This window comes from Peromyscus leucopus, chromosome 2, assembly GCF_004664715.2.
Source record: "Peromyscus leucopus breed LL Stock chromosome 2, UCI_PerLeu_2.1, whole genome shotgun sequence".
In the NCBI taxonomy this organism is placed as follows: domain Eukaryota; kingdom Metazoa; phylum Chordata; class Mammalia; order Rodentia; family Cricetidae; genus Peromyscus; species Peromyscus leucopus.
Window position 1 is genome coordinate 101,049,372 of NC_051064.1, and position 27,903 is coordinate 101,077,274.

Here is a 27,903-nt window from a genome sequence, read left to right on the forward strand (position 1 = left end):
TTTAATGAAATCAATAGTAGTGTCTACCTACTAGGAGGAAAGCCAGTTACTTGAGCTAATCAAGGTTATTTTTCTAAAAATACAGAAATTGTCATTGCTTTGGCTGCTGTGGGACTCCAGCAGGACCTATGTGCTTTCTAAAATTCTGCTCTGTCATCCGTAGTATGCTGTCTTTCTGTCTTCATGTTTGGTTCCCCCACAGTTCCAGAATAGCTGCTGCAGCTCCAGACATCACCCCTATATCATACTCTACCATTCAAGCAATACCAGAGAAAGGTGCCATGCTCCACCTTTGTGCCGGGCTACCAAATTCCTACATAGCTCTTACTAGCTGAAACTAAGTCCCATTTTTAGTTCAATATTTAGGTGTTGGGAAAGCTAGAATAAGATTGTTCTGATTGGCTTAAATCTTGGCCCATTGCCTAATACTGATCACATTCTTATGTCTAAATAAAGTTAATTCCATGAACGAAGAAGCAGTCCATCATGGTCAGGCTGCTAACAGTATCTACCACACACCGTCTTCCCACTCTCTGAGAAGTCTCCTGTACCTTTTAACTTCCCCGACTGTTACCTCTTCTCTCTCTTAATACTGGTTCCCATACAGTTTTGTCCTCTACTCCTTCCCCATGTGTCAGGGAGACTTATAGTGTGTATATGTGTGTGTGTGTGAGAGAGAGAGACAAACAGAGAGATACAGAGACAGACAGAGGGAAGGAGAGGAAAAAAGAGAAAGACAGACAGGGAGGGCGTGTGTCATCTCTTTTCAGCTGCTGTTTGAGGTCCAGGAAGTAGACAGGACAGTCCCCTGGAGTAGGACACCTCTCACTGTGTCAGTGTGGACTCTGGGAAAGCTGTATAGAGGGCATGTGGCTCATGGGGGTTCTGTACACAGTGCCCTCCCGTGCCGCCGAGGTTCACCCAGCAACCAGACCTTGAGCCAGGTGCTTCCTCTATAGAAGACCAGCCCTGGGCTCTGCTGAGCCTGAGTCAACAGAGCTCAGGGAACAGGAAGCTCAGCCCATCACCCTCCCTGCTGCATGAACTCCAGGAAGACTTGGCACAGTGGGTTCTCACAGTTCATTCAGCCTTTGCAGAGAAAAGCCCCAGCAGGAGCCACCTCCACAGAGGGCTCCTGCACTCTAGGTGATGACTGTCCACATGGGGGAATGATTGAGTAGCCCGGTGTTGTTTGGCCAGGGCCATTCCCAGCGCTGCTAATGAACCCAAGAGATTGGCAGTCGGAAGGACACAGTTCCAAGCCAGTGAAAGAGTCTCCAGAGAGCTGGTGACTGCTGCTGACTCTTCCTGTCTCCTCAGCCCCTCGATAACCCTCCTGAGTTTGGGCTAAAGAGAAGGGAAGTGGACCACTCTTCTGGAGATACGCCTCACAATACGGTCTGTCCACTGAAGCACAGTCCTCCCTAATATCTTCATGGGAACTTTGCTAAAGGCCTCACACTTGTAGCAGAACCGAAGTGAGTTACTGCTGCCCTAATATTTTCCACACTCACTCCTGAGTCACATGGGCTTGTGACTCCCGACATCTCTACGTTGGTGTTGGTACAGGGTTCGCACAACTGGTCCTTGCCTGTGTGTGTTGCCCTCTGTCTCCCAAGTCTGAACATGAACACAGAGTAAGAGCGTGGCAGTGCCTTGGCTGATGCAGGAAGTGTTCAGGACAGGCTGGATAGGCAGCTTGCCCCCCTGTTGCCTTGAATAATGGAAGAACTGATGGCCAGTCCTCATGACCTACAGCCTTTGCCCCTCAGCATCTTCCCCCATCTGCTGATGCTTGGTCCCATGCGTTTACATGTATGGATAGGGAAGGAGTGGTACTCGGGAATAGAAAGGCAATACTGTAGGAAGGTCCAGTGATGAGGCCAACCGTAGATCAGTCTTGTGAATACTGGGAAAGCTGGAGAAGCACTGGGACAGGAGTCAGAGCACCTGGCTTCCCAGCTCACCTCTCCCACTTGTCACCTAAGAAATGTGTCACCTAAGTAAACTTCAGATGAGGGAAGTCAGGTTTTATTGGGCACCTACTGTATTCCTCATACCATACAGAGCTAAGAAGGCCATGGGTGTGTGTGTAATCTAATCACTGCCCTACAAAGCTCTCTGACTTCTGGTGGGGAAGTAAGCAAATTACAGCAAAGTCTGATAAGTGACACCATGGGAACATGTGTGATCCATCAGTGGGACAGAACAGGAAGAACTCTGGAGGGAAAGTGTCATGCCGGCGGCGGTGGGGGTGGGGGTGGTGTCATATTGTAGGAGAAGCATCCATGCTAGAAGAACAGACCTTTGCAGACAGGGATAGTGTATACCAAGGAATAGTTAGATTGTGGGCAGAGAGCACTACTTTGTGTGGTCTATCATGTAAGTTAGGAGCTGAGAATGCTGAACAGTGAAGCTAGAGTTTAAACCAGGCCCTAGTCATGGATGAGCATGTACCTGGATTGGGGGGGGCATCCAGTCATGGATGAGCATGTACCTGGATCTGGGGGGAGCATCCAGTCATGGATGAGCATGTACCTGGATTTGGGGGGGGGAGTTCCAGTCATGGATGAGCATGTACCTGGATCTGGGGGGAGACGCTTGAACTTTATTTTGTGGAACATAAGGACTTGCGAAAGTCACAGAGGGCTTTCAGCATGAAGATTCTTCAGCCTTGCTTGGTGTGATCCCCAGTGGGCATGGAATTTGCAGGCATTGTGTATGAAGACATATGGTCTTGAGTTTTCTCCTTGCCAGGAGAAGAGAGTCAAGAAACCACAGGCTTTGGAAGGAAGCAGATCTGAGTTGATTTATCCTATGACCATGGTGACCCTGTTTAGCCTCCTGATCCTCAGAAGTCACATTTGAATAAAGTCATGACTTTATTCCTTCCTTCCATTGCTGTGCGTAAAGACTGAATCTAATTAGAGTTTGAAAGCCCAATCCCTACGCTTCACCCCCTTTAAACTGAAGCTAGGTAGGCTCTGAGGGAAAGTTGGAATAGTCTCAATTATCTTCAGGACAAAGGGCCTGTGAATGGGAAGGAACGGGAATGTTAACATGGTGAGACCCTTGAGCTGAGTCTCCAGGTTCAGTCTTCCTCATCCATTTTCCGTGAAGTATGCCGTTATTCTGTCACTGGCCAGTGGAATGATATTTATTTATTAAGAACATACTTAGTATATTCCCAAGGAGCAAGTTGAGACTCAACTAACAGCATCAGTTTCTGATTCTAAGGATAAATCTGTCAGGGAATACAGTGGAGAGTCTCTGTACATAATTCCACATTTGAAAAAAAACAAACAATTAAACTTTATGCTTGGTGAGGGAAGGATGGACAAAGTCTGAGTGCAGAAGCAAGTTGTGAACCTGGGGGGGGGGGGAGTTTATGGATGTTTGTTTTGTCAGATAGGGTGGCTGACATGATTAGTCCTAATGGGGTGGTGATCCTCATTGAATTGCAGATCCTGTGAGTGACTGGAACTCCACAGGGACCCAAATAAGTGGTGCATATGGTATTACTTAGGCTGCATCCTTTAACCAAGCTGAAGGCTGATTTGTTTTTCCTGTCCTTTCCCAACACATGCAGCACACCTGCCACACATACATCTGTCTGTTCCAGAAGTGATGTGTGGAGAGGTCCTTACCTACCTAGGACAAGCAGGTTCTCCTTTACTGACCCCCTCCCCTTTTGCTCTCTGTTCCCGGAGGGTGCCCCACCCCACACTCTCTGGGCAGATAATGGTGCATCAGATTAGCCTGCTTTGCTGCTGCGTCAAGACCCCGATCAATTTATTGACTCTGTCAGAGTGGCTGGTACAGTAATTGTTACAAGAGAAGAATGGAAAGTGAGAGTGTGTCCACATGAAAAATAAAAATGACGTTTTGTTCTTTTCTGTCCAACCCTTGCCTCCTAGATCTCTGTGTGTTTACGCAGCGGAGATCACTTTGTTTAAGTTAATCAGCTCCTTCTGCATTATTAATTGTGACAGTTAGGGTGCTCCATGACAGGGAGGATACGATGGGAAGCATTGATCTCATTCAGATGGTGTGGACCTGAGCAGGTTTGGACCTCCTTCCTTATCTCACTCCACCGGGGCCCCATCAGATCACATTTCCCTGATTGACAGCTTGAACGAATGCCTCCCATCAATACAATTGATTTGGTGCAAAAGAACAAGGCACGTTTTCAGCTGGAGATGGATAAGTTGTGGTAACATGAAGGGGATATCTCAAGAGTCTTTCAACTTAGAAATCTAAGCTGGAAGCTAAGGTGCCATTATCTCCCAAACACAAACAATTTGTACCCCCAGAAAAATGATTCTAGAAGAAACTTACTACAAGTGAACAATTAGTAGATTCAGTTGAGACCATTAATGAGCCAGGGGATATAATCACTGTTTGGAAAAAAAGCTATCACTAATTTCTTGTCGGAAATTTTTTGGCTAAGTGTACATCTTTGGAAGACATTTCATTAAAGTTCAACTTTCATGACTTCAACCTGCAAACTCTAACATAAATCCTATGTGAATGGACGAAGCTGAGTGGGTGTCACTTGTGACCTGGAAATAAAAGGTCAACCATTGAATTTATAGCTTTTTTAGTGAAAAGAACATAAAGATTCTTGCCAACTGGAGTCAATCCATATTTTAATGTTGCCCAGTTAAGATTATGAAATCTAGGGATTAGGATCATGCTGTTCCGTGAAGGTCAAAACTTAAATGTGATGGGCTAAGTGTCATTCCCATGGGGTAGAAGATAAAACCATTGCTACCTTTGGCAGTCCAGAATGACTTACCCGTGACCATTAACTAAGGTATAGGGATCCTACCATCATTTCTAAGCCTAATGGTGATTGCTACACTAATTAATTATATTATTAAACCACCCTGCTCTTCTTCTGTAATATCCCCAAACAGTAATAGTGAATTGATTGCTATCAAATAATTCTCATATATAATCAGGAGTGAGTGGAGATGGGGAGAATTGACATGATGAGGTCCTCCTTTTGAGAAAAAAGAATCCTGCTGTTTTCTGACTAAGAGTAACAGTAGATTACTCTCCTGAAACCAAAAGCTGGCTGGTTTGAGTGCAGACCCATTTGAAGTGTGATTCAGCAACACAAAGTTTTTAAATTAAAGCAAAAAAGCAAAAAAAAGATACATTTCTTTTTCAGATTTTTGTAACTACTTTCCCCTCTTTTTTAGGGAAAATGGGGGGGGGATCATTTTGCCAGGCCTTTTCTTTCTCAGTTTCAGAGCTCTGAATCCACCCACTTTGGATTTTTATAAAAAGAAAGGGATGACTTTTTTAATATCTTGATGGGGATCACTTGGGTTATTTGCCTTGAAAATTTTTTAAATCCGCTTGAAGATGCCAGTATTTTTGAGGTTGAAGAAATAACACTAAAGCTGGTAATCCCCTGAAAGATGATTTACTTAGGACACGCTGTTTCATGACAAGAAATTTCACTGCATATGGGAATGAAGTTTCTTCACTTTAATAAAGCAGCACCTTTCAATAAAGAGTCCAAAGCCGTGGAGGTGGAAACAGCTCACAAGGCCATGCACCTCACCCAGGACAGAGATGCGGGAATCCAACCACAGAGAAGGAAGGAGCTGGTAGTCTAGCATGCGGCTTGGGGTCATGGTTTCTATTTTACAGAGGTCTTTTATAAAAGCCCATTAGCCATTAGAGCAGTGGTTCTCAACCTGTGAGTCACGACCCCTTTGACAAGCCTCTGTCTCTAAAAAAATATTTATATTACAATTCATAACAGTAGCAAAACTGCAGTTATGAAGTAGCAATGGAAATAATGTTATGGTTGGGGTCAGCACAACATGAACTGTATTAAAGAGTTGCAGTGTTAGGAAGGTTGAGATCCACTGCTGTAAAGTGACCCAAGGGCTTCAGAATCTCGAGGAATAAAAGCTGTTAATTCAATTCACCTTGGGAGATTTTATTTTCATAGACTCCCGTAGGTTATGTGTGTCTCTGTAGTGTGTGTGTGTGTGTGTGTGTGTGTGTCTGTCTGTCTGTCTGTCTGTCTGTCTGTGAAAGACCTGGCCATGCTCCTGGGTAGCTTTCTTTTTTGTTCACATACACACACACACACACACACACACACACACACACACACACACACACAGTTTTGTGTCCTCTGTCCTTCACAGTGCAGACAAAGGTTAACATCCCCATCACCTCACAGGCAAGCACTACAAAGTGCTTTTACAGAAGATGAGGAATAGGAAGGACCTTTGATTTAAAGTTCAACATTTACATTTGTAATTTTGACTAATTTCTATGCTTGCATTAATTAAATTGAAATTGTTTAATTAGAATAAGATGAAAATTGGCCATTAGGATTAATTTAACCTGATAGACTTTGTGCGTCTTTCTAGGCAAATATTATGAAATATGGCGATGATGAGTCAGTGAGAGGTCTGCCTTCACATCAGTGGTGATTTCACAGCTTCCCTACTGTCTAGGTGGTGCCCGTGTGTTGCTCTTCCTCACCTCGTTACCATCCAGCTAAAGCCATCCTGTATCTCTTGGGTAGCGTCTTTCCAAATATTTTCCCCTGCCCAAGTGTGAAGAAGGTTCTCTTCCCACCACCCCTAATGACATCACAGTTTTCCTGACCTCCTCTGGCATCTTCCAGGGAGGTTGTTTGCTTGACCCCTCCCCTAGGCTTCGCCTTACAGTGACCTTTGCCAACCAAGAGCTACCGGATAGAAGTCCTCATGGAAGTCACTAAGGCTCCTCTGGCCTGAGGTCAGGGCTCTCCAATCTAAACTGGCCTCTACCAGTTGCTGGCTGCTTTCTTTGAGTAGGAACCAGACATGAAATTTAGTAAGATGGGGAGTTCCCAAGTGCTTGTGAACTAAGTCTAAGGCAGTGCAAGAGAGATGATCAGGCTCCTCCAAGTGCCTTCTTCACTGCCAGGAGGCAGCTTGCTCCCTTCATCCCCTCCCTTCCATTCAGCTCGGGCAAGAGAACTAGTTTCTGGAATTGCAGTGCCTCCACTGCTTACAGAAAAAAAAAAATGGATGAGAGAACTGTTTATAGAAGAGGCGACATGAACTAAGTAGTGGGCAGTCCGAATCTGCCCACACACATGTAAACAAGTGTAAAACATTTTTGAACTATCAACTTGTTTTGTCTTCAAAGCAATTAGGAGCTTCCTCCCACCCAACATTTTGCAAGAGTTGCTTAGTGACTTTGGAAGCTGTGCTTCATGCCTTTTCTGGAGGAACTCTCAACAGCAAGGGCCCCTTGGCCATGAACAGTGGGCCAAAATTATTATTTTATTATCAGCATTTGTGGAAAATGAAGAAGGGAAACAGAAATCAGACAAAGGAGGGGACACATCTCATACATAGACTTCCATCAGTTTGCAGATTGGGAGTCAGATGTGGATCGAGGCTAAGACATCCTTCAGAGCTATGAGCTCAGATGCCGTCCCATAGGTAAACTGCTACCCGAAGGAACCAGCCTCAAACCCATTTCCATACGACATAGAGTCCATGCATGATACTTGTGTCCACATTACATTGAAGCCACTTACAAATTTCATAGCAAAAGTTTGGATTTGAAGCATATTTCAGATTCAGATATTGGGTATTTTTTTTTTTTCAGCATGGGAGTGAACTGAATTCAAGGGATTGAGACAGAGTAAAATCAAGCATAGGGCCAGTGTACATGTGCTGTTCCCTGCTAACCCAAGAAAAGCCCATGGGCTAGCATATGCAAAAGATTTCTGTCTTGTTGGGGTAGGGAGGAATCCTCTCCTCTCTTCCTTCTAAAGCAGAGCATCAGCTCTAACCCCCTGGATGTTCGAGGATAATCAGATGACAAACCATGTTCATACCTTGTTTCACTCCATTCTTATACCCACTATGCTAGAAAGGTGGTCTCAGTCCCCTCTCAACTGATGTGCAAAGCCAAATGATACAGATTCCCCAGGACTCTGCCCTTGGTCAGTTTCCTGAGCCCCACTGAACACACACAGCAACAGTGATTCTTAAGCTGTTTATCTAGCATGTCATGGGTCACCTAGAGGAGGGCTGCTGCTGAACCTGGGAACCAGCAACCTATATTTTGGCGGGGTGTGATCACTGCTCAGAACTGTTCTGTGTGAAGAGATGCTATGAGAGGACAGTCACTATCAGTGTAGCTGTGTGCTGTTCTCAGCCACTGTCTTGCTCGATAAACTCTCATTCAGAGAGAAGACAAAAAGCAGAGTCCTTCATTCTCTTTTTCTCACCTCAACCCGTGAAGACCATGGCTGTCTCCTCTGATTTCCTGGACCCTTGATTAGCTAAGAGCTTGAGTGTCGATATTGGCTAGCCAGGAACCAGCTCTGTCCGGCTTGCTTCCTAGGGAACAACTTCGAATCTCTACTTTGGCTCTTCCTCTTAGGCACACATTTATTGACTTGCCATTCCCAAGATGTTGTTGACCTCAAAAACCTCTTCTTTTGTTTTTGTTTTCTTTTGTTTTGTTTTTTAAATATAAAATGAGATTTGGGCTGGGGGGGGCACATTTTTCTAATAACACTTTTCAACTTCATTCACAAGCTAGAAAATAATATAAGGAAGCCCACATCTTCATATTTGAAAAGAACAAATGTACATTGGCCACTTCCACAAAAGGCTGAAAATGATTGCAGACAACTTGAAGTCGTGGGTATGGAGTTCTAGAATATGCATCTAGAATCCTTGATTCATCCTTACTATGATGGTGAGTCAATGCCTAATAGGGAAAGTTGGGAAGATCTAGTCTGTTGGTCCTGAATCTTTTCTCCCTCTTGGCCTCTAAGGTAGGTCTGCAGAAATGTTAATAACTGCAGTGCAGTGCTGCTGGGATCTTCTGAGAGGTCTGCTGTGCCTTAGGAAGCAGTCCAGACCCCAGCCTTCAAACATTCCTGCACCAAACCTTGGAAACTAGCACACTGTGCCGCCAGAGTTCAGAGAGAATACATGTAAATGAGGTGGGTGGTAAACTCTGGATGAGCATTTTATTTAGTTTAAGCCTGAACTTGAACTCATAAATGTGTTTCTGCAGAACAATACAGAGAGGTTGATGTGGTTGAACAGAAAGTCATATTTTCACTCAGACAGTTCACTTCCTTAACAGTAAGGAAAATAATGAATTTTTTTTTAACTGGACCATCTTTTAGAATAGCACAATTTGGTACATCTGCAAGATGTTTGTAATTGCCAAACCAAAAGGACAGTGGATATAGATCGCTTGAAGTTGCCACCATTCTTGTGAAATAAACAATAGGCTCTCTTATTAGTATGATAGTTTAACAGGGGTAAAGGACCCTTAAAAGACCTGACAAACATATACTAGTCGTTCAGTCTGCACTGGTTTTCTTAAAGAGTAACACAGTGATCATAGACGTGTGTGACTCATGAGCTAGCACTCTGCATGTGTTCTGCATGGCTCCTAAATTTCCATTGCTGGTAGAGTACTACCAACTGGAACTTAGCCAAAAACACAAGTGAGGGTAACTCTTGCTTGTGTGCCTGGTAATATATAATATCTTCTTGAATCTGTCTTAGCTTATAAAATTATCTCTTCAGAAATCCTTACTAAGATAGTAAAAATAAATATTCTGTGCTAGGATGATATTTCTTCTCCCCAAGTCATGATGCCCATCACATATGCATTCATGACCAAATCACTGGTAAGGCCCTTCAGGTTGACACTTGGGGCACACCTGTGGGGTCTGAACCTTGTGTTCCAGCTCCATAGACCAGCTGCCTCTTTACAACCCCTAGAAATACTTGGGGGGGAAATTGGATTGTTTGTAGTAATGAGTATTGCTTAGTTATAAATTTAATCTACACGTTCAGAAGGAAATAAATCTAAACATAAAAGCATGTGCTGTTTCAGCATTAAGAAAAAAAAAACTGTCATTGAAGTTGTAAACTCCCCAATGTGGTCTTGTTTTACCAGTCACTTCTTAACAAAGGCAAATTTTGTTGTAAAGCTCTAAGTCCTGTCACGGTCTCTGGAGAAAGAGTCAAGAGTCTTTTGGGCTTAGAGAATGTTGGGCTGAGGGAAGTTGGACTGCCCTTAACCAGGCTTGCCAGCAGAGAACTAACTGATAATCCCCACTCCCCATCACACTGTCTCAGGGCTTCCCTGATGACTGCTCACATTTGGGGCCAGTTTAGCTGGTTTGTGTCTTTTGAGTTTATTTCCGGCAGCCTGGGGTGCACAAGAGTTAGGCTGAGCCTCTTGCATTCTGCAGAGCTGGCCTGGTGTTTTCCAAAGCAGGGCTTACCCTAACCTCAAGTGGGGCATGAATACTCTCATCCCTCTCAAAATTACTGCCACATTGTGGACAAAGAAATGGTGATTCCTGGAGCAGTGGAATCTAAAGATTGGTGTTCTAGAAAGAGAAGACATGTAGGAACGGCGCGGTCTTTGTAGTGTAATCAGAGCAGTTTCCACTCCAGCCAGCGTTGGGTGGGGTTTTGTAGTCCAGGGTCCCTAGTCCCCAGACCTGGACCCAGTTGCATTACGCAGCACTCCCCATCTTTGTTCTCAAGAATTCAAAACGTGCAGCAGCACTACAGCTTTCTCCATGGTGTCCTCGGACTGCCTCAGGTGCACTGTGGAAGCCCTGTCCCAGCTGCCGGCACAGGGGTTATGGCTTCCTTTCCTCTTCCTTCTTGTGGTGAGGGTAGTAGGAAGAACTGCATGCAGTCCTTGAGAGATTGGGGTGTCCTGTGATTCCTCTGCAGATTTACCACAGGCCTGGAAGGGAGAGACCTGCTTGAGGTAGAAAGTAGAAACAGGACCAGAAAGGAAAGAACAGAGACAGTACACAGAGGTCTAAAGCAAAGAGCTAAGAAACAAAGACCTGCAGCACACAGGCCAGGCAGGAGGCACCTGTTGGGCAGAAAGACCCAACATTGCCAGCTATAGTGACACAAGCCTGTAATCCCAGTTTGGGGGAGTACAGGCAGGAGGATCAGAAGCCTGGGGTCATCCTAGGCTGTATGGTGACTTCAAGGCCAGTCCGGGTTACATGTAACTCTGTCTTTAAACAGCAGCCATGTGTGAAGGTGCAGGTGTCGTACAGTCGCAAAGGCTCCAGGAGCAGAAGGGTGAAAGCTGGAGTTTGTTCCTGGCAGGGCGCCAGGTCTCCCGGCACTCTGCTGCAGTGTGCCTGTGGGAGAATTCTGAAATAACTGGGCTCCTAGCTGTCACGTTCCTTTTCCCTTTCCTGGCTTTCTCTACCTACAGAGTGGGAATAGCAGTCCTCGGGAGGGGTTTGCTGTAAACCCCAGCCATGTTGGGAGGAGCGGCTCTGGGAGAGCGGTTATTAGGACAGGGCTATGCTCTACTGAGCACCGATCTCCAGGCCCCCCGCCCGTCTCCTCCAACAGAAAAGTTACCTCCCTGGGCCACCACTCAGCCAACCCCAAGTGTGACTGTCTGCCCTTGTTAGACAACAGGCATTTAATAAAAATTGGAATCCACTATGTAGAAAACATACTCTTTTCTTTTTTCATTTTGTGGCTCCCCAGGAAATTATGGCCCTTTTTTTGCCCCCACTCTACACAACTTTCTCTTTGAGAAAGGGAAAAAGTTAAGGAAAAGAAGACTTCAGTGTGAAAAACAAAACTTACAAAAGGCTGGATCCTCCCTCTAAAGACAGGCGTTAGATACTAATAAAGCCCTCCTTGTGTCTTAAGAGGAAACCCAATCTTTTTAGGACGAACTTCCCCTATGGAAAAGGGTTTGTCTTAAACCTCTAGGCATTAAGTGCAACACTTAATGAAATGGGAAGAGAAATCACCTTTTGTCTAGCTTGTGCGGGATAGAAGCATTGGCGGCCCAGGGCTTCCTGATATGTTGATCTTTGTGGAATCAAAACTTAAAAGAGAACCGGTCATAAACGTAGGTCCCAGGGAGAAAAATTAAACCCCCAAACGCCCCCCAACACACACACACACACACACACACACACACATTTTTTACCCCACATTCATACCACATTTCCCAAGGCCAAACAAGCGAGGTCCTGCCGCCACCTCAGCTCCACCCAGCACATCCGGTGCTGTCACCCCAGCCCAAGAGATGGGAGCTCAAGACAATTTCATCGGGGTCGGGTCCTTGTCCCCCTTAATCTCCAAGCCTGCACCTCAGATCCCAGGCAGCTTCCGTGGCGCGGACTCACTTTAATGGATAGAATCTATTTTTCATGAAAAAAGCAGGAAATAAGCTGTCTCTTTCATAAAAAGATTTACAAAATGTAATCATTGTTGAAATATTCCCTTTGAACTGCCGCGTCCACGGGGGTCTCCGGCTCCCAGAGGCCAGCTTCATTAGCGCCTCCTCCCAAGCGCTCCAGAAGGGCAGGTACGCTGGTGGGGCCCGCTTTGATGTCTTCAATGAATGAAAGAAAAGCACCATAAAAAAAGAGCTGTTGATCAAGCATAAAATACTCTTTAAGCTGACAGAATAGCAGCGTTAACACACCCTAAGCTGCTTTTCCTCTTCCCCCCTTTTCCTCACGTTTTCCTGTGCTTTGTGTACAGTGGGGGCTTGTGTTTTATAAGAAGTCTCTGATCTATGTAGTATGCCATTCACTAACAAAAACCAAAATAGGATTGTTTCTGTCCCACTTGGTTTCCTGACGACTCCCTGTCTCCCTCCCTCCTTGTGCCCCTCATCCCCAGCCTGGAAGGCCTGCAGTTCAGCCTGGTGCTTCTCAGGGGCTTGAGCCAATTCCTTTTGTGTTGCAGGTTTCACTGCTCTGACTTTAATACCACAATTAAAGACAGATTTTTATTTTCTCAAGAACTTTCCCTTGCAACTAGAAAAGGGAGCTGGCACCGCGGCCACTTTTAAAAAAAGAAAAAAGTTATGTCGTTCAATATGAGAAAACACTAGGTTGACAGACCGCTTTCTTAGGAAGTGGGTCCGTTTTAGGACCCACATGGACCCTCAGGCCAGCCATAATTAACAGTTAGAGAACCCAGATCTTGGTTTCCTGAACGTGCTCTTGGTCGAGTATTACCTCATCAATCTCCTCTAGCTGGGTAAAGATGTTTCCATTTCGTGGAGTGGAAAGCTGAGACTCAGGCACTGCCAGCCTTGATTAAGATTATCTGACTAGTCCACAGAGTGCAGCTAACCAGTACTCCTGTGGAGTTGAACTCCAGAGTCCAAGTGTGGGCCTTGGAAAACAGCCCTCCAGTAGGTCAAGTACGCCAGAGGGCAATTTTTCAACACAAAAGTCTTTGGTGTCATGGGGCGAGAGTAACAGAGGAAAATACAAAGGGAGACCAAGAAGAAAATTGACTTGGTGAGACTGACACCAGGCTAAGCTGGGCTATGGTGAGATTCCAACTGTGGAACAACCGGCAGGATTGGGTTGTGCCTGCGCTCTCCAAGTCTGTAGGTACTGGATGGTTTATGGGGTAAAAAGATTAGTGTTTTCCCATATTGAGGTTTGAACCAAAGCAGAGGTCTTGGCTGGGAGCAGCAGAGGCATTCTCCAGGGAGCGGTGGTTTGGACAAGGGCTGCGTGTGTAGTAAGCAGGCAGAAGGCCACAGTTACAAAGCTATTGCACATGCCACTGACGCAGTTGGCCACAGTCGGCCCCATTGCAACAGCGCTTCAGTCAGAACCGCCTGGGGCAGCCCTTGGAGACTTGGGCCTCTCTAGGGAGGGTGCCCATCACTGCAGCAGGCCAAAGCATGGGCTGCGAGCATACGTGTGGCCTAGCTGTGCTGTGGACATCCACCTAGAGAGAGCGCTTTACTAGGGGTGGCTCTTGCCTGGCTCCGGGGACCCGGGTGCTGCTTTCTCTTCTTCCTGTACTTAACCGCGTTCGCTCAGCACCTGCTCTGCCAGCCGCTGGGCAGGACTCACCTGATGCCTCACTGGGGATGCCTCACCTGAGAGCAGAAGTAACTTTCATGGAAAGAAGCAGACTGCCATAGCCCCAGCATAGTAACAGATGAACCCTATTGCAGGATATTTGACCACACGGTGACACCCCAATATCCTGTTGCGGGATATCAACCACACTGTGTTAATAAAGTTAACCTTGAATCAGGAGGTGGAGCCAGTGACTAGCTGACCTGACTTAGCCACAGAGAAGCCAAGACTACAGATAGAGAAGACACACGGGAAGGGGGAAGGAGGAAGTTAGAGATTGTGTGGTCTCTCCAATCTGGGAAGTGCGGAAGGAAGGTCAACTGCTCCTCCCCTGCTCCTTTGGTCTATCAAGTTTTCACCCCAGTATTTGACTCCGGAGTCTTGGAACAACTTAGATGAACACATCAGAACCCCATGGGTAAAGACCCTGAAAAGGGCCCTCAGGAAAAAATCGATGTCTGGGGAGTGGCCAGATGGCTCAGAAAGAAGGTAAGGGGCTTGCGGCCAAGGCTGACACTCTGAGTTCGACCCCCGAGAAAGAGAGAGGTAACTCCTGCAAGGTGTCCTCTGACCTCCACATCCTACTGGGGCAAAGAGACACACACACACACACACACACACACACACACACACACACACACACACACACACACACACTTTAGAAAGGAAAAAAAAAAGGTTGCTTAAACTTAGACCCTGGGGACAAGCAAGTGTTGTCGTAGCAAGGGAAAGACATAGCCTGTGCCAGAGGCCCAGCAGGGAAAAGGCATTTGGCTTCGGGGGATTCTGGAAGGAGTTTGACACAGAACAAGCAGTGGTGAAAAGACAAGGCTGCAAAGGTAAGCAAGGCCACTCATGCCCATTAATGTTTTAATAGTTTCCTGTACAATAAACAAGTCTTGGTTTAGAGTTATTGAAAACAGGCTTTCTTTAATTAACAAAATAAAATCAGACAAGAAAAAAATGGCAGTGGAGATCAAAGCTTGAGGCTGGCAATACCCATAACTAACACCTGTACACAGCATGGCCCTTTCTAGAAGAATCCAGTGCTTATCACTGCCATCCTCTCTCATTCACAGCGCTCCAGGGTCTGGACCCAGAGCTCTTCCTTCGTGATGTCACGCAGTCCATCAGGGGATTTCAGTGTGGGCGCTTTGGGCACTCTGCCTTATCAGTCGACAAAAGTTTATCAAGATCCTTTGAGAAATCATGAAGGGCCTAGAAGTCCAAAGCCAGCCCCTTCCTGCTGGGCACTAAAGCCCTAAAGGCAGACGCCACATTTTCTTGACTCCTAACATTCCCAGAGCGTCATGTACAGAACACCAAGCAAACTGCAGGCTGTTGGTGCTTATTGATCAAGTGAGGAAGGGCTCCCAAGTGGTTGATCCTAAAAGGAGAAGCCAAGCATCCACACAGAGGTCTGTCTACTCCTTCTGTGTCAGAGGTGGGGGTGGGCCCCCCAGACTTTTGGCTTATTGGCCGAGGACAACTCACTTGTGCTAAATAGTAGGCTTAGTTCATGCAAACAAGAACAGGAAGCCAACAATGACTGACTGGATTAGTGCGGTCCTGGAGAGGTACCATCACCACCACAAGGGACAAAATGGTAGCTGCGTTCAAGCAGATCCGCTTGCTGTGTCCCGGGTGGGGCTGGTAGGGAGTGATGTGTTGGAGTGGGGGAGCTTCCTGTATATTGGTGTTTCCGTTTATGTGTGTAAATGTCCTTAAATAACCCACCTTGCCTGGAGAAGAAAGCTAAGTGTCACACCCAGTTCTGGATTCCACATTAACAACCTCCTTCCGTTCAGCGTTAAACTTTGCCCTTGAGGCCTTTTGTTTAACTTTTTAATTTGAAAAACAGATTCTGCCGTCACAGTCTGTCCTGCCCTCCACAGCACCCTCTCCCCCACCCCCACCCCGCCACCAAGTGAAATATAACTATCTCAGACCTATTTCCTTTTTGTTTTTAAAATGTATGCCCGGCCCTCCGAGTAGAAAGAGAGACTGTAAAAGGCTATGGAAGCTGTATGTGGTAGAAGACTGGTTGTTGACAAGCAGCCGAGTCCCTTGGCCTTGTCGCCCATCTTCAGCAGACTCAGGACCAACTCCATTTTGTAATTGCTCACAAGGAGGCCCAGGAGAAGCAGCAGACGCCACTGTCACAGTGCCGGCTGCCATCTCAGCCCTCTTGTTTAGGATGCAGTGGGATGGAGGCTGGTTATGGTTCGTAAATCCTGACTACTGTGAGCATTCCAGAATCCCCACAGAATGGGACTGGAACTTTCATGGAGCTGTAAATTAAGGGGTGGGACGTGTGATAAAACTCCTCGGAGAACTGGGCTGCAATGGTTAAATGAAATTTTATAAGCACGTTTCAGAGCAGAGCTGTTTTGCATTACATGAGTTGAATACCTTAGAGACGCCACATCTGCAGGCACTTTATTAAATACTGAGTCAGCACTTTCCAACCTGATGAGATTACTTCTCCATCTGACCGGCTAGGAGGAAAGCTGAGCTCTTGTCTTGGACTGCAGATTTCTTTTGATGTTTCACCTTGAACACTGAAAGAGGACAGGTTCCCTCCCACCCCTGGTACACCCCACACTGTGGACATTGCGAATGTAACTGGCTAATTTTCTGAAACCAGAGCCTCTGTGGGAGTGTGGATTTATGGGCCACCAAATCAACTGTAGTTGAATGTTCTTGCAGAAAAAAAATAGATCAAAGCTCAGTGTTTACTTCCTCAATGTAAATGTATCAAGATAACATCCTCCGATGCTGTACTATAATATTGCCACTCACTGCAGATAAGGGACAGAGACTCCTTTGTAGTCGCCTGGATACAGTAGGGCAGATTAAGGGACTATAAAGTATGAAGGCAGAAGCCATCTGAAACCCAAGCGGATGTCAGATGATTTTTTTGACTCTCCACCGATGAATTTTGTTTCATGTGCCAGTATTTTCCCAATGATTTGATTCAACCCAAGAATTTACCAGTTTCAGATTTCTTCTCTATTTTTTTTTTTTTCTGTCCCAAGAAGGAAGGTGCAGAGTCGTTCTTTAGTGAGCATTCTCAAACTTGCAACGTTTTCAAATAGCAGAAATTGAAGGAAAATGTCCTAAGAAAAGTGGCCTTTCCTGGTCTTACCTTATGCATCTGATGTGATTAGCTGTTCATGGGAGTTTATAGAAATCCAGGGACACCTCTCTAGGGGTGACTGCATACCCATCACCATTAGCAGTATCCTCAACTACAAACTGATGGATAGAAAAATTGGCAAAATGGATGAATTTCTTATTGTTACAACTGTTTCTCTGCTATGTTTCTGCAGAGTGTTTACTGAGAAACCTCATTCAAAAAAAAAGGAAAAGGAGAAAAAAAAAGTTCGTGTGTGGTTCCCCTAACTGACTTCCCATTCTGGAAGCCCTTGGTCAAGTAGCTGGGTTAATTGTCATGAAGATTAGTGTGATGTTGAAATAAGTACTAATGGTCAAATTACAGGAGTGAAAAGTGGAAGAATAGGTTTTGGTTTAGACCTGAAAGGGTTAATTAAGGTTTTTTTCACGGGTTATTAAAGACCCCCAACTCCTGCCTTAGGAGTCATATTGACACCCCACCACAGGGCTGCTCGGCTCCTCTATTGACATGTTGCTGGTAGGAGCACAATAGCCTCTGTGTCTGCAAATCATTGCTAAAATCATCTCAAGGAAAAAAAAAGTTCCCAAGCTTTAACATTAGACAAAAGCCGGAGAGTTGCAGTGTGCAGCTCAGAAACCCAGAGTCAGCAACTTCTATTGATTAAAAACTAACCTTTAAAGTAACTCGGAGAGTGTGTGGTTAGCATTTAAATTTAAACATGTCATGAGTTGATTTGTGTTACTGAATACCAACTCAGAAGGAGTAACATTCACAGCGCAGGTTTTTTTTTTTTTTCCCCTTCTAACTCCGTTAAGCAGCTAAAGTATTTCATGAAATGTCAATAGGGCAAAAAGAGAAAGGGGAGGGGCCAATGGCGGGCCTCATAGTTTTCTTTCCCATGCAAATATTCACCCCCCAAAAGAAAAGTGTGGAGAGGGAAACACAATAATTAGTCCTTTGTCTAACTTTCTCAAATGCCAAAGAAAGACAGATTAATTAAATACACAACAGTGTTGGTTTTTGGAGTGGGGGTCTAGCTGGCTGGGCAGGTCATAAATTAGGCAGAATAAATACTTCAGTGTGTTTGCAGTGGGTCCTCTACGTCAGAACCACTGGAAGGTTGGTGGGAGGAGAGCAGAGGGTTTCTTGCTAATGATAGTCACGTCTGGGTCTGTCTGGTTGCTAAGAGCAACCAGACATGATGTAACACCAGGATGAACTTGAACTTGGGGGACTTGAAAAGAGAACAATAGACCAGAGCAATCAATAAAGCCTATTTCAGTGAAGGGTTACAGAGCCGCTCTGGGGTAACCTTGTGGGCGAGGCACACTGAATAGTAAGATGTGTGAAGAAACTTTTTTTTTTCTTTTGCTTTGCTTTGCTTTTTAACAGAAGTACGGGGCACTGCTGGTTTTTGTAGTGTCCCGAGTCCAGCAACAGTGGGACGGGAAACTGCTCCCCCTGCTGACTCACCAGGTCCCAGGCCTTTGCTTCAAGAGGTACTTACTGACTGTCACACTGAAGGGGTCCGGAATTTCACAACGGCTTTCTAGCATGCAGACAGATTGAGGACAGCACCGGCCACTCAGTCTGAGACTGTTGTGTATAAGAAAGAAAGAATGTGGGAAGGGATCTGTGTCAGCTTTAAGGAAGGACTTAAAACAGATCCAGTTTGGGGCCTGCTTCCCTTCCTTTCTCCCCACTCATCTTTCTTTTGTCCACTTAGATTCAGGCCATGTGCGCTAGCCAGGGTGATTTCCTTTCCAGATATAAGCAGCTTTATTGTGTTCCCCAAAGCCCACGGTCAGAGAGTAACAGCTACGTGTCTACAAGATGGGTAGTTTTGTGGTTTGAGCTTAGGAGGCTTTTGGTTTTTGTTGTTGTTGTTTGGATTTTTGTTGTTGTTTTTGTTGTTGTTTTGTCTTGTTTTTTGTTTTTGTTTTTAAAGCTCCTTTGGAAATCAAAGGTAGCTTGTTGTGGCCAGGAAATCTTACACCAACCTCCATGGAGCTCTCAGTTAGCCATTTATCCCAGGGATCAAAGGGTCCCGACTTTCCCTAATTGAATCTCTCTGACAAGAGCGAGCCTTAGCCCTCCGGAACCAGTGCTGACGTAACCCCGAACTCATGGCTGTTAGCTTTGCCTTGGAGCTGGTTGCTTTTCTGACTCCCAAGAAAAGTAGTGAATTTTTCAGGGTACTTAGAGGAAAGCTGGCGAAAGTCATACACTGTTTGACCTCACTTGAGAAACTGATTTTGATATCGGTCGATGGATGGTCGTTTTGTTCACCTAACTTTGTTGACAAAGAAATGCCGGCAGACATGAAGGTGGTCCCCTGGATATTTACGGAAGGGACAGAAGACGGGGTCCACAAGCCGAGAGACAGCTGCAAGGGCACTTTGAGTGGGCAGAAACATGGATGAGGACTAAGCAATGGCCTCATTTTCTCCTTGAGATTGATGGTGCTGCGTAAGGTGTCGTCATATTTATTATATGTCTCTTCGAAGAGAAGAACATAAAATTAGGTGTGTTCAGCTGAAAGGAAGAGGAATTTGCACCATAAACTCTTCCTCCTGAGCGTAAGGAAGAGAAGTGGAGAGGATCACTCTGGCTTTCCCATCCCCCGGGTCACCAATCCCGTGTTTCCCAGCGGCCCTTTCTGTTTTGGCTGCCCACCATCAGCCACCCGGTGTGTTCACAGAATCATGTGTTCATATGTTTAGCACTTGTCTTTAGAACCTACACCTCACTGAAAAATATGTTGAGAGAGTCACAGAAATAACTATTCTCTACAGCCCCTAACCTCCCCCTTCAGTCACGTTTCTATCCAATTTGCTTCTCTTTCTTGAGCCCGCCCAGTCACTGAGGGTAGGTACTAATAAGAGAGCCAGGTTCCTTGCCCTCTTGTCTGTTCACTGCTAGGTTACAAAACCTGATGTGATGTCATGTGGCCAGAAAAGCTTCACTTGGTAAGATAGACTCAAAACAGTGGCAGACCCCAGCAAAGACAATGAATTGTAATGTCATCATAGGAGTAAGATAAATTTCAGTGGCTTGGGATTTGCTGTCATCTGTCATTCCTCATCCACGTAAACCTCCAAGGTCAATTCTGAGCACATGGTTAAAAGAGCAACTTTAAACAAACAAACAAAAAAATGTTTTTGTGTTTGTGCACCAAGGATCACTGTGGGCTTTGCTCACACGAGGCAAGTGCTACCTACCCATGAGCCGAACCCCAGCACTTCACCCACACTTCTAATTATATGTTTCTTTTTGTCTTCTAGTCCTGGTACCTGGGATAAAAGTTGCAGCGTCCCACCATCCACCAGACAGACCACCTGACCCCTTCTCAACTCTGTAACATGGACGCAACCTCAACCCAGCGCAGTTACAACTTCACTGTCAGTGGAAGGGGAGAAAAACCGACTCGAATCAACTTGTACATGGAAACAGCAAGCATCATGGTCAAACAGCAAAGGCCATAACCTTTCGGGATTTTTTTTTTTTTAAATACTTTAGGGACTGTCGTAATTTCTCATATGGTGCTGGAAATGGTTGGGCTGTGTGACATTTGAAGTGTTTTGGTGGTGGTGTGAGCATTAGGTGAAGTGGCTGGTAGAGGATGAGCCTTGCTCACTAACTTCCTGTTGTAACACACTTCCCTTGCGAGCCTGGCCTTTTCACAGTATTTCATGAATTTGCTCACACAGGTGTGACCCTCCCTGAGCATTTGGAGGCACCTGGAGAACGAAGTCTTTTGTAGTAGCTGAGATCCGTGATCTGTAACTTACAGGACACTCAAAGGGCAGTTTGGGTTTTTTTTTGTTTTTTTGTTTTTTTTTTTTTCTGTAACATATTAGAAAAAGAAAATGCAGTTGCGTTGATCTTTCTTTTCATTTGGTTTGGTTCAGCAGTGAGCAGTCACATACACAACACAGCCCTCAAGGACAGTGGACCCACTCATGTTGCAGAACAATTCCAAAAGGACGGCAAAGACTACTACTATCAGTTCTTTTTGTTTTTTTTTTTTTTTTTAAGTTTTGAAATGCTGCACTTACATAGAAAAAAAAACATTTTTCAACAATTTCAACAATGACACAAAAATTCACATGGAAATGGGGAAGATGGTCTGTTTTGACAGAAACTGACAGGAATCAAAACAATCGAATTTTGATTTGAGTGAAGTGCAATTTCATTGGATAGCTAAGTATCTTTGTAAGATAGAGATTGTTGAAAATTCTATTTTTGTTTTTCAAGTCCTTCCACCCCAGGACTCTAAATTATTGGGGTAAAAAACAGCCTTGCAAGAAAAAGGGGAGCTATTTTTGCTTTTTATGTTTTTTATTGTTAAACTTGTATCCCTTTAAAAAAAACTGAAGGAAAATTAAAAAAAAAAAACACAAATCTAATGGTGCTTTTACCACAATATGTTAACTACATTAAATGCTAATTAATTATTTTCTGTTATCAAAGCACATAACTCAAATGAAATCATGGTATCTGTTAATTTTATAAGCTAGAAATCACTAGAATGAATGATGCCAATTCCGGAAATTTTTACATGTGTATGGCAACACCAGATCTATCAGTTATCAAATGACTCATTGTACCAGACATTGTCCAGAAGTTTCAAAGACCCTTTGCAGACCCTGAACTGGGCTATGGGAAAATTAATACTAACAACTCAGATAGGAACACAACTGCTGGTACCCATTCAGACCAAGGGTACTCGTTAGGGAAAATGAAAAAAAAGTTCACACACACACCCCCTCAAATGTCTTGTATCTTATGTTTAAAAAAAAAAAAAAAGACAAAAAAGATCAAAAAAGAACAAAAAAATAAAAAAGCAGAAACAAACAAACAAAAAAAAATGCAAGTGATTTTTCTACCAGACAGCGAAGCACCCCCTTGCTTCCCACGCAACTTCAAGGGTTCCTATACTATACATATATATGTGTTCTGGTTGGCAGGTCCTGCCGACCAGAGGAAGTCTCTGCATGTTCTAGTGTTAGTAACTAATTTTTATATAGCTAATGTAGGATAAAGTAGAGTGCATTAAGACAATATTGTAACCCACTCTAGGCACCTGCCTTTAAACTGTCTCAGCCCTTCAGAAGGGCTCAACTACTGTCCTATACAATCAAGTAACTGAAATTCTTGGGAAGACACTTTGCTCCTCATCTTTACCCCCAAACGATGTTGTTTTGTTTTTATTTTTTTCCTTAATTTGCACGAAAACAAAAATTCCATATCAATGTGCCTTGCCCTGGATAGTGATTATTTGTGGAATTGTTGCACATGCTCCTCTATTGAAGGGGTTTTTCCCTACTCAAGCATTCGGAGACACTTTTTGTAAATGTAACTTTTATGTCAGCCATCGTCAGTTTCAACATCTAGATCTAACTAGAAAGTTAGCTGTTCCGCAGACAGGCGTAGTCTTGATTGTCCTGTGTGGTCAGTGGCAGTGCTAACCTGAGCTCTGTAGATGCTTACAATATCAGTATTTGGGATGTTGCTGCATTTTTCAATTTATTTGGAGTCTTCCTTTATTTTCCCCCAGATATATGAAAATATGCAATACCTGCTTATATCATGTAGAAAAGCTTAGCAGTTATTAATTTTCCTTTTTTTTTTATTTGACCAAAGTCAGTGCTGCACTTGACGCAGTCAGTGTGTTTTTAGGTGTCTGTCTTTGTATTTTCTGTGGTTTTTGATGCACGTGCGCAGAAGGGCTCCTCTTAGAGAAGCAGTCAAACTGTGAAGCACTAAGCTGACCCTGCTTCAAGCAATTTTGTTTTTACAACTGTTCCTTTCACAAGCAAGCCTTAAAAAAAAAAAAAAAAGACGACTTCCTTTCTCTTCAGCCCCCACACCCACTTTTCTTAGCAGACAGCAGTCAATCCACATTCAATAAAAAGTACATAATGCCCATTTTTATATGCACGTTTTTAAACTTCCAAGTTCTGAAAATTGTTTACTGGTTATCTCTATTTAAGGAAAAAAAATAAAATAAAACATTTTGGATTTTCATATGTGTCTGATAAGTGGTTGAATAGTCGCTTGACGCTGTTGTACGTACGGTGTGCTTGTCAGTGTACAGTGTCCCTTCCTATAGCCAGCAGCATACTTTGCCTTCCCTCTAGCACTTAGCTGGGCATTACTTTCTTATGACATATGTGCACTAAAAAGAGAGAGAGAGAGAGAGAAAGAAAGAAACAATAGCAGCTTACAGTGCTTCACAGTGAAGGGAAAAAAGCCTAGACAAACATTTTGTCAGAACCTTGCAAAATGCCAAGGTATTACCAGTAAATTGGTTGTATATACAATAAAATTGCACCCTTTTTTTAAACAAAACAAACTAAGCAATAGTTTGGGCAGTTTTAGTTGTTTTTAGTGAGCATGTTGTAGTCACGACTGCAAAGAGAGAGAATAAGCTGCCCACTCAGAAGATATGTAATTTGTATCGTTGTATAGTTTTATTGATTACACTGATTTATTCTACCCTATTTTATAATGCAGGACTTTTGTAATGTTGTCTAAATGAGGAAAAATTTCTGTCAAATTAGCCTAGTGAAATTTCTGATTGTTCATTATAAAGGCAGCGTTCATAGAATTGCTTTTTGTTTCTTTTCCACCCACTTTGGGAACTGGATTTAAGTTTAAAACTTTCCTGTTTCCTTTTTGTTTGTTTGTTTGGGGTTTTTTTTTTGTAAGTATTTAAATACAGTTATTTTTCTGCCAATGGTATAGCATATTCCTATGCTTGAGAAGTGTAGGTCTACTGAAAAACCATTGCAAAATGGACGTTACAGGTGTGCTGTATTTTTGAAGGTATTTTGTTGTATTAAGTTTGATGAAGCTAAAATTAGGGAACTCTGAACAGAATTGCCGGAAAAAAAAAAAATGTTTTCAAGGCTCTAAACCATTGTGGAGGCAGCGTGAGGCGATCGCAGACCAGGGTTACGTATAAGTACACTGAGTTCTGGTTCTGTCCATGCTTCATTGTCAAGAAAGCCGCAGGAAACTGTAGTTTAGTTGTCAGCAAGTAGGAAGACAAAACACCAACCAATCCGCGTGTTTTGCATTTTTAGGTTAAAAGCTGAGCGAAGGCGCTTGAGGAAGACTTTACTCCAAGGGTGTAGAGACAGACAGACTCAAGAGCTATCAGCATTTGAAGGCCCAGCCTTGATTCTGAGAAATGTTGGATTTTTTTTTTTCCTCTCCCATCAAATGGCATTAATGCAATTGGCAAAAGTAGTCCCTCAAATGACTCCCCCCAATTTTTTCTTTGGGAACTGAAGTCAGAGGCACAAATACTAACTCGTAACATCTGCCGATAAATGCTTGCCCCGGCCCCTCTCCTGGCCACTGCTCTTTTTCTAACTTCTCGGGGCCGGAGCCTCTCTGGTGCCATTCTCCTCCCCTCCAGCCCTCTTCTTCCCACTAAGGTATGTCTCTTCAGCCCCTGGCATGACATCTGTTAGCTCGCTCCCCACCCGGTGCCACCACCACCCACATGGCTCCCACAGGCCCTCCAGGATGCATTCTCCAAGCTTTCCTTTTCCCCTTCCTGACAGTCCAAGTGTGCAGGATCCAAATCTCTAGTCACACTGTGCTATATTCAGTCAGCCCACAGGAATATGCAAAACCCATCTCAAAAAGTTTGCCTTTCACCTTCCCAAATCCGTATCCCCAAGTGCTTCAACAACTCGACAGTGGTGATGTCATGAAGTATTTGCAAAGAAAATCATTTTCTCCTGTGATTTTTTTCTTTCCTTTTTCTTTTATTGGTGGAGAGTGGTTTTTAAGAATGTCATTTGATATTCTTTACAACAGAGTCCATCCCCTGGTCTCTATCACTCTATCCTTTTCCTCCCTGTCTCTTTCTCTCTGTGTGTCTCTGTCTTTCTGGCTTTTCTTTGCTTCTTTCTCCTTCCTTGTTTCTGGTAGCAGGCCTCCATTGAACAGGTGTAAAACACGAGAAGTGTGGTCATTGAGGAGAACTTTGGTGGTGCCTCCCAGCCTACCCGCCAGACCTTCCTAGACAGTCCCAGAGACTGCTCCGCCCTTCGGGCATGGCTTTCATTTACATGGGCTTCCGAGGCCATTTTGTCTTGAAGTCAATGCATGCACTCACTGCTTGACAGTAATCCTACTCTGCCTTCTCCACGTCCAAGGCTGTGCATTCTTCTAATTAGTGTCATGTGTGTTCCCCCTTTATTTTTTCCAATAAAAAAAGCAGTGGGATGAAAATTGCTTTGATATATAGCAGGTATATTGAAGCTATTCCATAGCACTTAACTGTAGTGAATACTGTGTCACCAGTTCTGAAATCAATTTAATGTTTAATGCAAATCCATTACATGGTGCTATTACAGGCTGACAAAATGATTTACACAAATGTGACAACTTGGGCTCAATTCACTCTGCTTCCCAACAGTGTAAATGCATAGCAGTGTTTATCTGCATGAGAACTATGCACTAATCTATCTGAAGAAGAAAAAGAAAAAAACCTATATCAACTTTGGTATCTACTTTCCGTTTACTTCAATCCTTGCCTTTTTGGTCATTGTTATAATGCCAGCTTTAGGACAGAAAGAATTATAAGAAAACCAGCATAATACCTGATATATTAAAATGTAGTGCCTGTGAAATCTGTATTATACTGCTCTTCTGAAGTAAGATTTTTTCTACACCGGTAGCCTTCGCTGTCTGTCAGTCAGGACCTCTGGTATAGGTGATGTAAAATAACCGTACAATATTATGCATGCTATTCCATAATGCTTAGTGAACTGTATGAATATTACTCAAAGTTCTGTTAGTCTTTTTTTTCTGCCTCGGTTCTTGTCAGCTAGGTTTGAGGTATTTCACTGAGAACGCGAACTCTGTCTTCCTTCCGGCTGTCTTCAGTATCTTGGAGGTGTACACTTACTTAAATTCAGTATTACGTGTGTTTTGTTTTCATTTTTTGTTTTTGTTTTGTTTTTGTTTTTTTTTTGTTTCGTTTTATTTCTCTTAAGGGACAAGCATGGGTGTTTGATTTCAGAAATCAGTATCTGGTGGAATTTTTGTTTCAAAACTACCGTTTGAATTTCAAGAAGTCTGCTGCAAAACCACTCGGAGATCCTTTCTAAGTGAGAGTCGCTTTCTTGAGCCTCAGCAGAAGCTAGGCGACACTGAAGCATCTTAGTGGACAGTGTACCCATGCTTGATCCACATCACACCAGACTGACTTCCTCATATTAAAAAGAAAAAAAAAAAACAACTTAAGAAATCACGTGGCTATTTAGTTACATGCACAGATGCAATATTTTCTTCAAAACTATAACTCTGTACAAACTTTGGGCCCGATTCATAACAAAGAAGTTTGCTATTAACACGGGATTTTTAAAATATGATCTTTTTTTTTTTTTTTTTGGTCTAAATTTGAAGCTACTTGCTTCCCAAATTGAATATTTGTTTTCTTTTTTTCCCCCATGAACCTGCCCCCATCTGCCTTCCATTCTCCAAAGGGTTGCATTAAGCCAGTAAGCAAGTTAGAGGGATAAGATATGGAGAAGAGATCCCAGCAAAGTGAGAACACTACCTTGGGGATATAGCGCATAGAGGACACCTGCTCTGTGTGTCGGACATCCTACAAGTGGACTCACTGTGCTGTTTGGGTCATAAAATGTATCTGGACCACAAGAGTATACAGGAGAAGTGCTACCTCTGATCACACTAGAGCAAGTTCCTGGCAGAAAGTATCACAGACTTTAACATGGAAGGTTTCCTGTCTCTACAGTGGTTGCAAAGGCAAGGGGTGTCCAAGGAATAGACTGTTCTTCCTGCTGTTAGATGCTCAGCTTCTCAAAAAACCTAAAGCTGGTTTTTCTTTTCCTTGACTGTTACTTGTAATGTTCTTTTTTTTTTTTTTGTTAATTTTTTTTTCTTGGTAATGATCTGTAAATTGGCTTTTTTTTTAACCTGTTAGCATTCTCAACTAAAGGTCGCAGGCCACATGCAAGTGTGAGGGAGCTGCTAGCTCTCTTCTCCCTCAGGCCACTGTCTCTCTGCTGGACTCAGCAGCCTTGCCACTGAGATGCCAGCCAGACTAGACATGGAGTGCCAGCAGGTCCCCCTAGGTCCTTAGAAAGACTGTCAAGGCTAAGTCCTTCTTTGCCCTCCCACTAACCTTTCCCATCACACATGAAAAAAAAAAAAAAAAAGTCTGCTCAGAGTGCCTCTGATTTTCATTTCAAATTGTGGGGGAAAGGATTAAAAACTTCCAATGACGGAAAAAGAGAGCTATTGTGAAACAAAACACCCCGTGTTAATAACTTGGTCTGAAATTGTTTTTATGAGCCGGGCCCCGGGCCTCTAGCATATCTGTATTGACTCTCATAGTTACCCTTTTCGTTTACTGTGTTCTGTGAAAACTTGTAATTGGTTGAGAATCACTGTGGGCGTCCATTCTTATCAACTAAATCTCCACAGGGTTTTTGAGCTGGTGTGGATTAGTTTAACTCTTGTATTCAACCGTTAGTGCTACCACCTTCTCACATTACAATACAATTACTGGAAGCAAGTACTGCATTTCCTATGCAACAAAAAAGGAAAAATAAAAAATTGCTAATGCTACAGAAGTCATGTCCTCCTTTGCTGTGAACATCATGCATGCCTAGTGGGTGAGTGAGCTATGATGGTGGGCTGGTGCTTCTCCAAAAGATGGGCTTTCTGACTACAGCACTGAGTTACCCTTGATGAGTTTTATGTGTGTAGGATCTTTCACAGTGTTCCAAGGAGAGTGTGGCCTTCTACCTGCCGGGGCAGATGGGGCAGATGCAAGGTCGCACACCCACCTGGAGCCTCC

At 43.9% G+C, this 27,903-nt stretch overlaps 1 protein-coding gene across 7 annotated transcripts in view; it reads left to right on the plus strand.

Annotated features, from left to right (window-relative positions):
* The window catches only part of Nfia (nuclear factor I A), a 542,815-nt gene extending 515,139 nt beyond the window's left edge, over positions 1-27,676 (plus strand). For 5 of the 7 annotated variants that reach the window (XM_028870283.2, XM_028870288.2, XM_028870286.2 and 2 more), the window contains one exon: positions 20,336-20,450. In XM_028870283.2, the coding sequence (XP_028726116.1) occupies positions 20,336-20,353 (18 nt within the window). In that variant the 3' untranslated portion in view covers positions 20,354-20,450. Of the gene's footprint in view, positions 1-20,335 lie in introns of all 7 variants that reach the window. The other 2 variants (XM_028870284.2, XM_028870287.2) reach the window with 1 other exon arrangement.
* Positions 27,677-27,903: the final 227 nt, after the last annotated feature.